This window comes from Lepisosteus oculatus, chromosome 3, assembly GCF_040954835.1.
Source record: "Lepisosteus oculatus isolate fLepOcu1 chromosome 3, fLepOcu1.hap2, whole genome shotgun sequence".
Lineage (NCBI taxonomy): Eukaryota > Metazoa > Chordata > Actinopteri > Semionotiformes > Lepisosteidae > Lepisosteus > Lepisosteus oculatus.
Genome location: NC_090698.1, coordinates 58,101,988 through 58,114,648, shown reverse-complemented (window position 1 = coordinate 58,114,648; position 12,661 = coordinate 58,101,988). Strand labels below are relative to the sequence as shown.

Here is a 12,661-nt window from a genome sequence, read left to right as displayed (position 1 = left end):
TGGGTGTAGTCTTGTGCGATCCATATCGTTTGGGGGAAGAGGATTATTATACTGAAAGATTAAGGCATTGTGGCAACATGGACATCTGTTCTAGCAATAGCTGGTACACAAGTCTCAACAAGTAGGTAACATTATCCAGCGAGATCACCTTCAACCATTGCTCATCGAATGTCTACAGCCAATAAAGTGATCTCTCATTTCAGGATTGGGGAAGAAAAATAGTGGAACATTCCTTCTGGCGTTTCACAGTTTGTCATAATATTGTGTTCAAACAGGTTAATCTGTTTCCATTGCCTACGTAATATTAATGGGTGAAAATACAAGATGGATTCCTAAGGTTTTCTGGTATTTAGAGTACAGTATATATGTTAAATGTAGATTTGTATGACTGCAGTTGTGTGTCTAGCTGGGTTTGCCATCTTACCTGAGCCTGTTGTATGATCTCCTATCCTGTAGATATTAGGCCGTACTGAAACTCTGTTCCATACAGAGCCTTCCATGTGCTCCTGGTGGTACCGACAAAAACTTTCTTCAAAGTTACAGCTGGCAATCGAAGGATCAAAGAAAGGTTCTGGAAGAAATGACAGCTCTGTTTATAATCCTATGAATGATACAAAAAAACATTTTTCATGTGCTAGCTTAGACTTTTTTTTTTTAGATCGTGTTTTCAAAGATTCACTCTTTTTCGTTAAAGATTAAATGAGCTATGCATTTGTGATCGTCGCGGTTCCGCGCGGGGTCGTGCCCCCCGCCACCCGTGCCGTCCTGCACACCTGGGGTGCGAACCTGGGTGTCCAGTGTAACGCAACAGGAACCAACCGCGTGAGCTAAAGGAGACCTCCCCCAGCCCAGGCAGCTGAGGTCCCTGCTACGCGCAGTGAGGGCGCTGACGTCACCACACTAGCTCCGCTACCCATTCAGCTATAATTATTGATTAAATTAAAGCACATTGCCTTTCTACCTTGATTTGTATGCTTCTGTGATACAGCTGAATTTACATTGCACATCTAGTGCCTTCAGGGTTTCCAAATGGGAGGGCTAAACTTGCAGAAGGGTAAAATGTCTTCATTTTCACTTTGTCTCTCAAAACATCTGCACCAGAATTTGTTTTGGTGGTTATTCTGGTTTCTTTAATTAAAAAATAAATAAGTTCTAGATGTGTTGGAGATAACGATCAGAGGAACCATGTCCACCACAGGCTGAACCGATTCTGCGTACTGTACAGTACATGCATCACACAGTTGGAAATCAAATCACTCCCACCTGTCTCAGTGCTGCAGAATTCAGGGGAGAAAGAAATGTCATCAAGAGCTACGTATCCTCCCCTGGCGCTGTTGAAGGCGACTTCGAAAACAACCTTGAGCAAAGAAACAGGAGACAAATCATCGGACATACTTTAATGACCAGCTGTTCAACCAGAAAAGACACAAAGCAAGAATGCGCATATTGCTAAATAGCATTCACAACCATTTCATGTGAAAAAACGAATGGCAAATATGGTAGTGTCTCTTTCTTCTTTCTGCATTCTCTCATTATGTAGTTTTAGTCTTAAGAATTAAGTTTGATAGATGCTCCCCACTCCAGTCTGGAAAGAAACATATAATTGACTCATGCAATCTTCCCAGTGCAGTTTTCCTCCAAGTCTTGCTTGGGAATTTGAAGTGATTTGGTGCTCTCAAGAGTATTAACATTATAATTGCTTACATTTATATAGTACTTTTCTAGACACACCACTCAAAGCACTTTACAGGTAATGGGGACCACCACTGATGTGCAGCCCCACCTGGATGATGTGACGGCAGCCATAGTGCGCCAGAACGCTCACCACACATCAGCTATCAGTGGTGAGGAGAGCACAGTGATGAAGCCATTTCATAGATGGGGATTATTAGGAGGCCTATTTTATGTGCTAAAAAGTGCTATGTAAGGATAAGGAATTATTATTATTCCTGCTTTACTAAAAGGGGTCAAACTGAATCATTCTTAAAAAAACAGCTTTTATTGTATACAGTTGTGAGTTTTGAAAACTCCAGTTAGTAATAACAAATAATCAGCACCTTCTTATACCTCTATTTGGTATATGAAGAGTAAACTCCACTTGCTTTCAAGGACTTTTCATCTGTAAAAAACATAGCTGTTCTAGGAATTTGAATTGCATTGTCATTATTCAAACTCCTGCAAGGAAGCCTTCTTAACTTTTTGGCAAGAACGATTAATTAATTATTCCCCACACTGTACATTTCACATCAATTTCCATGAATTGTGCCTCTAAATTTGGCGATAGTTTTTCACTTTACATGTAAAAAAAGTGCTGCGAGAATAATGTGGAAAACCATATATGGATGTGCTAGCTATAAAATGTTATATAAATGTCTGCCAAGATAAAATCCATACAGTATATGATAAACTGCACAAAACATCATACTCCATAAAATGGAAAGTAATAACAGTCCAGTTAAACAAAGATAACTAACCTGGCCTTGGGTTCCATCTAAGGTGAGTTTAAATTTTCAAAATATTTTTTCAAATCATCACTTTAATAGATGTAATATGAGCATTCACCTCCAGTGGCCAGGCCCACCCTTGGTCATCTACATATAAACTCACTAAAGACAAGGAATGTAAACCTTCTCAAACAGTACATTCCTGACTTTGTGTGAAATCAAATATTATACCAACCTCCAATGGATGAGGTGCTTTAATGTCCACTTGTACTAACTTCCAAACTGACTTGGTATAAATATCAGGTCTCCAGATTTCCTCATAATGACCCAGTTTGTCTCTTGTGAACACAGAGAAAATATTGCCTTTCTCTTGATCCAGCTGGTAGTAGAAGGACAAGCAGCCTGACATAGGTGTGGTCATTATGGGTGACATAAGCTGAGCTACTTCTTGGAAGTTCTTGGCATAAACCGAATCCACATACATGTAGTGACCTAGAAACAAGGCAAAATGTTTAAAAAAGAGCACAAACACTTGCATCACAAACTACATATTGGGTAAATACGAACATAGAAAGGTTGTAAAAGTTTATATATAAATGTAACCCTCCCTGATTTGACAATTAAAGTACTATAACATTGGCTTTAAGTTAATTAAAATAACAGTGATTAACTAAAACAAACAATAGTATCACAAATGTCAAATGCTGGATTCGTCTGATCTAGTCTGTTGGGAAGCTAATTTATAAAGTTGCACCTAGCAACCTACAGCTCAGTTTCATTCCTCTTTGCTCTTCTTCCATCAAAGATCCCTTTAGTCAGGCTGAATTGTGAAGAAGCAAATTTGTGAATGTCAAAATCACAGATATCGAGAGCCTTCTATACTTCACTCCATTGATAATTGGAGTCATATATAATTCTATATAATCACTCCATTGGATTGACTCCATTGACTGTGGAATACTGCATCCACAGCTCTAGTGTCACGATCGCAAACCCCTCCTCTTAAGGGCGCTCCAGCCCTTCCTTGTTTGCTTCATTCCCCACACCTGTTCCTTGTTCCAGCCCCTTTTCAGTTCCCCCTTAAAAGCCAGACACAGACGCTAATCTGGGCTCTGCAATGGTTCTCGTATTGTGTCCGGTCTCCGCCTGGCTCCGCCTGGCTCTGTCATGGTTTTAAGTTTCTGTTCCTGTTCCCGTTCCCCCTGCCGGTCCCAATCCGGTTCTGGTTTTTAATCTTTTGTCTTGGATGGATCATCTGGTCATGGACTTATGCCCTGTTTTTGGACTTCTCTTTGGACTCGTCCCCGGATTGTTCGCCTCACTACACCTTCCCCGACCACCAGCACTCCTTGGACACGACCCCCTGTTTTTATTCCCGTATCCTGCATGCTTTTCTCCCCAGTGTCTCCGCACTCCACACCGGATTGTGTTGTCTTCATAGGGCCCGGAAAGAAAGCTTTTGTGACATCTAGCTCATACCTCTTTGGTTGCTCATTGTGTGGTCGTCAGGCAGATTGGACTCGGAATCCCTTGCAACACTCCCACCTACGTACCAATTCACATTGGGGTTCCAGATATTTATATAGCCACAGAGATGGTGTTCTTCAAAGTTACACTCTGTCAACAGTTTAAAAAACATTGTAATTTTTTGAAGAAGTCAGAAACTACCGGTTCCACAAACAATATATTGATTAATTTCAGTTTGCAGTTTTGAGTGGCCCAAAAGGAAAAGGTGATTTCCCAAGTGCAGGTTGTTGGAGCCTCAGTCATGTCTTTAGTCAGTTGCAGCCGCTATTCTCCAAACTGAAGCACACAATTAGCTGAGCTCCACAGCCTGCCAAGGTTTAAGGGGAACTGCAGTCCCAATTTCTCAGACTGGTTATTAAATCTCAGTAACCAAATAAATTAATTGCTGGTGTAAAAAAGTGTAAAATTAGTAGTGTGTGGTCACCATGTTGTCACAAATCGCTGATCTCGCCATGGGCGAGAGAGAGAGATTGCACAAATTGTGACATGAAATAGCCCTTCCTGCTCACTAGTTTCTGTAAGCAATTGAGAAATTTGGTCTCCTAACAATGTTAATTATTATGAGTGCATTCTAGTTGGTTGGCAGGTTTCTCCTTTTTCCAATACTTAAAAGTATTTAAAAAATATGCTGCCTTATATGTCGGTTTCATGAAAATATTTACCATTAATGTAGTAGGAAAATTTCACTTGGTCATAATTGGATGTTTTTTTGCAGTATGACAGAAATTTGGCGGTATGCATACATTGAAACTAAGTCTCTTTTGTGATGTAAATTGGATGTTGTACACGTTACTGTATATTTGGTAGTTTCATTGTGGTTTGAAATGCACCCATCACTGCTAACTCATTATAATCCCGAAATGTAAAAATAGCATTGCAGTTAATCTTTAAAGAGGGATTAAATGGCCAGGGCTCTCTCGGCACAGCAACCCTTGCTCAACCTCACATTCACAAATTGAAGGTTTAAGTGAGGGACACTTCATTGGGCTTTGAACCTTTGGTATGTAGCTGTATATGCCTGTGACATCTGTTTACACTCCCTCATGCTCCCCTGTGTGTGGTCGCAGTGCTCAGAGCTGTGAGCTGACACATGAAAAGTATACAATTGACTGTTCTAAACTGGGTGGAAATACCAAAAAAAATATTGATTCTAACTTTATGAACCAGATCTAAATCAACACTACAGACAATGCTGTTGACCAAAAAAGGTTTTTTCCCAATAATTGACTACATTAGTAATTGATGAGGAGGAGGAACAGGAGAGATGGAGGTATTGCTCTGCCCTCAGTACGTGTGTTCTTGTATGCTGTGCGCAGTGATTAGCTAAGGAATGAAACTGAAGGGAGATGAATCCAAGGTTCTGGCAGGGCGGTGTGTTCTTTTAAGACAAACACAGTTTTCTTTCAGATTTCTTCACTGCCACCACCACTGCCAGAATAATTAAATCATTCAGTTACTGTATATTAGGCAGCATAGTCTGTTCCCAGCTTGTCACCTCCCACTAGAAACTCTCTGGTTCTTTCCCATCTGGGCTTGGCAACCATCCGGGACTGTCCTTGCTCCCCCAGAATTACTGAATAAACTCCATGGCAGTGATGGGTGTATCCGGGGTGAAAAGCTGTGAAATGCAAACCCCCCACCACCTTCCGTGTGTATTTATTTTAGAGGTGGGTGCTTACAGAACAAACTGACTTAACCAGTCTGCCCACTAGGCATTTAACTAGCACAGAAAAGAAAACATCCTTTTCTAAAAAGGCCTCTTTTTTATTTTGGAAAGAACAGTTTTGCAGGAATTTCAAAAGCTGTGCAAATACATCATGTTTTCAGGCCTACGTCAGAATTCTCTGGCAAGAAACAGGCTTCCCAGCTTGGTAATACTGAATTCAATACATTTAATTAGTTCTTTCAGCAATTCTTTCAATACATGAGTTATTTTAGCAATGATGCACCAAGCATCTGCAGAGATGTTACTTACCAATACAGTATCCAGGCACAATGTGTATTTCAAAGATGGCAACACTGTTGCCTGTCTCTTTCCCAGGTCTGCCTTCAATTAAAATCTAAGAACAGAATACATTTAAGAGGAAAAATTACATCATTGTAAATGTAAGAAATTAGCTCTTCAGACACACCAGGGTTAGTGCCAAAATGTGCAAATTCAAGAACTGTTGCTACTTTTCTAATATTGAAATTAGTAATTACATTGCTACTTTAAACAAATGTGTCTTTGAATCCTTCCAGCCATTATGTTTAAGGGATACATATTTATAATTAGAATTGTTATTATTTATCCAAGAATGAATCAGTAAGAAAATTTGGACTAAAACACAGTAACGTTTGGTGTTGCTGAGCAACTAATGGTTTAGAAAGGTAAGCATTGGAGTGGTGAACCAAATGCTAATTTTCTTAGACCAGCAACGTTTTACATTGCTTTGTATTCATTCAAGGTTCATGATTGTTAAATTGAAGCGAGAAATCTTATTTTTCTCTTTGTATGCAGTATACTTTATTTGTGCTTCCATTTATCGAAAAAGAGGGATAACAGTGAAAATTGACAAATAAACTGTAGAAACAAAAAGTATAGCTCATAAAGGACAAATAATTCCTTTTCCCTCAGCCATGCTATGTACAATCAAGTAACATCGACCTTATATTTTATTTAAGCAAACACCTCGTTGCAGTAAAATAAAGCATGGGCTGTATGAATGAGAACCTGTTAGCTTCAGCTGTTGGTCAGGCAGGCACCTTTTGTGAGCTCGAGCTGTTCCTGAGGTCCACACTGGCGATGAGCCAGCTGTCAGAGGGCTGGTTTGCTGACCACAGCAGGTAGTCAAAGCTCTCTCCTTCCGGCCTCAGGTGCATCTCCAAGGAGCCCGAGCCAGAGATCTGGTAGACGAGCCTCAGGCAGCTCCACTGAAGCAGTTCCAGGTCAGGGCTTATAAGTACAGCCTTCTCAACTCCTGCTGCAAAGGCCAAGTCCGCAGAGATGAAGCGCCCTGAGAACAGGAGTGCAGGTTAACAACAGAACATCAACCTGCTTAGCCCCATCTTCAGCAAGCTTCTTTTCTGTCTACATCTTTTCTGGTCGTGGCTGGTTAGTAACCATATACAGTAGCCACGACATGATATTTTCAAAAGAGTTCAAAAATATGAGCCCATATTTTACATAACCTTGGTATTGTTCCCAACACCTTGTTGGATTTGAAAATTGCTCCAAATTTCTATTATGATCTACTGTGCAAGAAAAATGCTGTTTCTAACAATACAATTCTATTCTGAGCAAATTTCAAGAACCGCAAAGTGCAGTAAAAGAGCGTACAGGGAATTTACATAACAGTAATAAGAGTAAAAATAAAGAAACAAAAGAAAAACACAGTAGACTGACCAAGTAAAACCAAGACTAAAACCAAATCATACATGTAAAGCTACAGTGGAAAGCAACGTCTTTTCTAAGAGGAAAATAAAGTATTTTGAAACTAAGAAAGTTAAAATTAAAATTAAAAATATCTTTAATGGATTTGGACAGTGAGCTCCGAGGAGCTCCCTAGTGTAGAGTGTAGAGTCTTTCTTCAGCTGAGCAAAAAGTTCTGAACCAGCAGGTTTCAGATTAAGAGCTGTACTATAGCCATATGGTAGACATTTAAGATACCCTGGAGCTATACCTTTAAGTGCCTTATTTGTGAGCAGAGCAACTTTAAAGACGACTCTAAATTTCACAGGGACGTCACTGCCATGATCAGAGAATGGAGTTTGTGTGTTGATGTGGAGTACTGTTAGTCAGCACACAATCTGCAGATGTCAGGACCTACAGAGACCTATCCTAAAAATTATATTATCAGTATCAAGTCAGGAAGGCATTACAGGAGGCTGTACAGGAGTTTGTAAGTGTTCTTACATTTGTTGTGTGCGAAAACCCAGCATTCAGAGGATGTAGCATTCAGCACAGGCATTCTGTGTAGATCAGTGATGAGTGAGTGCTAGCCCACCTCCCTGCCCTCTATTGGAGGTTTGAGTGCTAAACACAATGAGCCACATTGCACCACAATTCTGTCTGGTGTCAAGAGAAATGGTCACACTTTGTCTCCGCACACAGCACAAGCATGGGTAGAGCAAGAAGCACTAGAACAAAATGGAGTCTTCTTACTTTCTGTAACTGTGGACAAACACCCAAGTGTTTGTTTGGTTTAAATAAAGAATGTGAAATCAAATTGTAAATTATTATGTAGGGTAAACATTTAGTCTGTAACACAAAAAATTCTGAGATACTTCACACGCTTGGTAAAGGAAGACCATTGCAACTGAAAGTAATGCCAATTCATAATTTCTAACTTTTCATGGCCTTGATAATACACCCAGATGTCCTTATGGCAAAAACAATCCAGTCTTTTTTTTATTATTCTTGACACTCAAGAGTTGATTTCACAGAGCAGCATTTCCTGGGATCTGAAACATGTGTACATAGTTCCAGAGTCTGTTTTAATGGTGCATGCATATCATAATGAGAGCATAAAAGTTAAAATCTTGGATTCAAATGGAATTTTACCTCAGTTTGTTAACAGGTTGTATTTAAAAAAAAACAATTCTTACACACAGAGCAGGATAGTATTGGTATAATATAACACAGCTGACTTAACAGACAGCTGCAGGAGACATTATTAAGAAGTAATCCTTTTAGTCAGGATCAGCACTGTGTTTGGGCTTTACACAAATAGAAGAGTCAAAAGAAAGACAAATGTCAGAATCCATGGGTGTCGTCCTCAGAACAGACTGGTACCCTGACAGCTGTAAAGTATCACTGAGTCATGGGCTTTAAAAATCATCAGAAAACTGAAGAAATATCTCAGTGCTTAAAAACTGCCTGTGATCAAGATTATTTCTTGGAGGCTTTCAAATTACGAAGTTTGACAACTTTGAAAATAGACAGTGCAGGGCAAACTGTAGAGCCATAATCTTTAGAAGTGTGCAGTTTTCTATCCCCATTCTACCCTTTGATCTGATGAAGATATTTCATTTTAGTTACAAATGACATTTTTCTTTAACTATCAAATTAATTAGGAAAACGGCTGACTTGTAGGAGCACAAGTTGAGCCCTTGTCCAGTTTCAGGTGTGTCCTCCCTGTCTTGCGTTTTACTTGGTGAGAGGTGTTGCACACATGAGTTGAAAGCCTTTAAGATTATTTCCATTTTGGGGTGAGAGGATTTTGGCAGAAACTGCTTAGTGAGGGAGCCCTAGGTATGGTCCTTAAGAATAGAGACAATGTTGAATAAGCAAGGAACCTAACCTGCACGTTGATCTGCACACCTAAAGAAGTGTCCACAGCCGAAACATTGAGTTTCCTTTCTTCTCTTTCCAGCATGGAATAAACCTTTAACTTGTTCCTGCAGCCTACACATGCTGACGCAGCTACCTACTTGAACTACTTTAACCTGCATGTTTATGCATTGTGGGAGAGAACCAGGAGAAAACGTGCACAAGCAGGGAGAATATGCCAATTCTACACAGACAGACACTGGAGCCCATATTTGAACTCGAGAACTCTTCAGTATGTTATTATTGTTTGGGACAGTAGAGTATTTCAGTTGTTTCAAGGAACAAAATGTAACATCTGCTGCAAGAAGTATAAGCTGCAGGACATCAGATAACTAGGAATGAACCACCTCCTGAAGATGAAAGCTTGGATTACCATATATGAGAAGAATCGTTTTATGTAATCCTGGTAAATCAAATTTAATTTGTTGCTCTTAGGGTGCAGTTTAAGAAGGATTTTGAATTTATCTCTGTGTTTTTCAAAAGTTATATCCTTCGTTATGATACCCAGGTGTTAGAAAATGAACACCAGAATCCTTGAGCCTGTCTGACATGAGAACGGTTGAAAAAAGGTCTGTCTGTGCAAACAGCTCACAATCCTAAAACGTTGGCCACAATTTACGTTACCAGGGAAACTAAACAAAAACACCACTTCAGCCCAAGATAAAGTATATATTTTTTATTTAGGTTATTGCATTTTCGAGGATAACAAAGTAGATTATGTCACATAAACAATGTTGTGTCTTGGACTACATTTTGGCCATGAAAGTGATTGCATAGGTCTCTCGAGTTGCCAGCACTTCATACTCGACTTTGCAGAAGGTATTGTAAACACAGCTGTAGAATTTCCAGCTGAATGCTCACAAGGTGGTTTCCATCGCTGACACCACATTTCACCTTCCAGCCCGGCTACTGTTCCTCAGTCATTTGGCACAAAGCCCAAGAGCATCATTAGATCCTTAGTTTTTATTTTTAGATCGTAATGTAAACTGGCTTTAGCAAAATTCGAAATGTTATTGTTTTTACAATGACGCATCCAAGAGCACATTACAATCCTGCCGAAAGCAGTTTGAATACAGTAAGTAGCAGGGAGAGATGCTGTGTGCAACCATATGTCGGACATACCCTGGGTGTTCACCCCAAAAAACAAGCTCAGTTAGGGTTAATACTCTAAACTGTTCATACAGTAGGCAACAGCATGATTCATTATTGAATGTACAAAAGCTTCTTTCCCCATTGGCCTAGTTCACTAGCCAGAAAATCCTTAGGTTCCTCCTGTACTATTGCCCTCTGCTCAGGACACAAGCTTTACCGTCTTAGCTCCTCAGAAAATTAACTGCTTCTTGCCAGTGTCAGACAATTACATATCCTGCTGTCCCCAACTATCTTACATCAATTTCCTCCTCTAGAGAATGTGGGGTAGTAATAAAAAAGGGCAAACTGAATGTTAGCATATGTAGGAAAAGCTGCAGAATTCAAGCCTAGAGAGGCTCAAGTCAAAATGTTACCATGCACTAGTACTCATGTTCTTATAAGCCAAGACAGAGTAATGACTCATGTACAGTACTACATGGATACTTGACACTCCAGTGGTGAACAAAAAAGAATCAACAACATGGCAAGGAAGGATTGTGTTCCATATCCAATAGCATTTGTGTAGCAATCGTAGTTCAGAAAAGAAAACATTATAAACACTATAGGCTGATAATGGAACGATTTCCAACAGTCAGTCAAGAAAGGGGTACTACTAACTGAGTGAAAAATTTCTAATTGTTAAAAAACTGAACAAAGTAATTATTGACCAATAAGCCTGACTTCACTTACTGGTACAGTCAAATTTGTGGAAAAAATACAGTACTGAGAACAAAACCAGATCATCTCCTATTTGGACAATATGGTAAATTTAGATTTTAAGAAAACTTATCTTGGTGATAAAGTTCTGCATACTGTATGTGATTATTTCTAAACCACCAAGCAATAGTCATTTACATAATGCATGTGTTTGGACGATACTACAGTACTACTACTAATAATAATAATAATGCTACTACTAATAATAAAAACACAGATTCGTACATAAGGCACAGTCACCGAATGTCCGAGTCTCAGTTACAACAAGCGAAAGAGCAGCCTCTCGTGAACAGAGCCTTTTGGGTAAGAGTGTGAACATGGAGGATTTCACAGATGAATGATGGGGTCAGATTATTTAGAGCCCTGAAAAAAATTAACAAGATCTTATCTTGAATACATGAACTTATAGGCAACCAATAAAGAGACTTAAGTGTAGGAGTGGTATGCTCCCAGGGTCTGGTGTGAGTTGCAGCACACACCACTTGTAACTATATTGTAACTTGTTGAGAAGAATGTTAGGGAGCCAGTAGAGTAAAGAGTAAGAGAAATCAATCTTTCATTTTATAAACGCAGGAATCAGGCACTCAGCGTCATATATTGCTAGAAATTGTATAATGCGGGCAAAGTTTCTAAAGTGATTTGTCTTAATCAAAATTTTCAGTACGGTAGATTTGTAAATGAGGAAGGCATCAACCAATGCTATGAAGCTCTCAAGCTTTCCCAGCTGAAATTTGCTAGCTAAATTTCTGTTTTGTCACTATTTAACTTCAGGGAATTTGATGTCAACCATAGTTTGATGTCATGCAAACAAGAGAAGTGATGGAAGAGGGAAATAAGAGGAGGAAGATATTTCAATGGTAAAATGAGAATCAAATCATCTGCATAAGAGTGAAACTACAGACCATGTTTGCATATAATTTTACAGAGAGGAAGCATATAAATGATAAAATGGCCCAATATTGAACTCAGCAGGCACTCCATGATTTACTGGGGCTATGGGGATTTACAGTATGAAGACCAAGAGAGACAAAATGCTGCCTGCCAGTCAGATAAGAGCAGATCCAGTTAAAGACAGTACCACTGATAGACATGAATGTCTGCAAGCGATTGAATGTTTGCAAAAACAAATGATTTACTGTATCAAAAGCAGCACTAAGATAAAAAAAACAAAAGGATACTTATATCCCAAGAGTCAGAGGCAATAAGTAAATCATTCACAACCCTGCAAGAGCAGTCTCAGTGCTATGATTAGAGTGAAAACCAGACTGAAATGGTTCAAACAAGTCATTAGCTGTCATGTGATCCTGTAATTGACGTGCAACCACATGTCCTAAAACCTTAGACAGAAATGGTAAATTAGAAATTGGTCTGTAGTTCATCATTATATCAGAAACCAAGCTAGGCAGTAGCGACCACACCCGGGGAAAAGGACCTGTTGATGATGTTGACAAATAACAGGCAGATGTCTGGCAGGCAAGAGGGACTGGATCTAGGCGACAAGAAGTTGTTTTACAGGTGTAAAAAATGTAAA

The 12,661-nt window shown here is 39.4% G+C and overlaps 1 protein-coding gene across 2 annotated transcripts in view; it reads right to left on the bottom strand.

Annotated features, from left to right (window-relative positions):
• The window catches only part of mamdc2a (MAM domain containing 2a), a 28,028-nt gene that overhangs the window by 10,705 nt on the left and 4,662 nt on the right, over positions 1–12,661 (bottom strand). For both annotated transcript variants that reach the window (XM_015336416.2, XM_015336410.2), the window contains exons 3-8: positions 6,717–6,967; positions 5,947–6,031; positions 3,924–4,061; positions 2,680–2,936; positions 1,264–1,357; positions 425–571 (exon numbers count right to left, since the gene is read on the bottom strand). In XM_015336416.2, the coding sequence (XP_015191902.2) occupies positions 425–571; positions 1,264–1,357; positions 2,680–2,936; positions 3,924–4,061; positions 5,947–6,031; positions 6,717–6,967 (972 nt within the window). The remainder of the gene's footprint in view (positions 1–424; positions 572–1,263; positions 1,358–2,679; positions 2,937–3,923; positions 4,062–5,946; positions 6,032–6,716; positions 6,968–12,661) is intronic.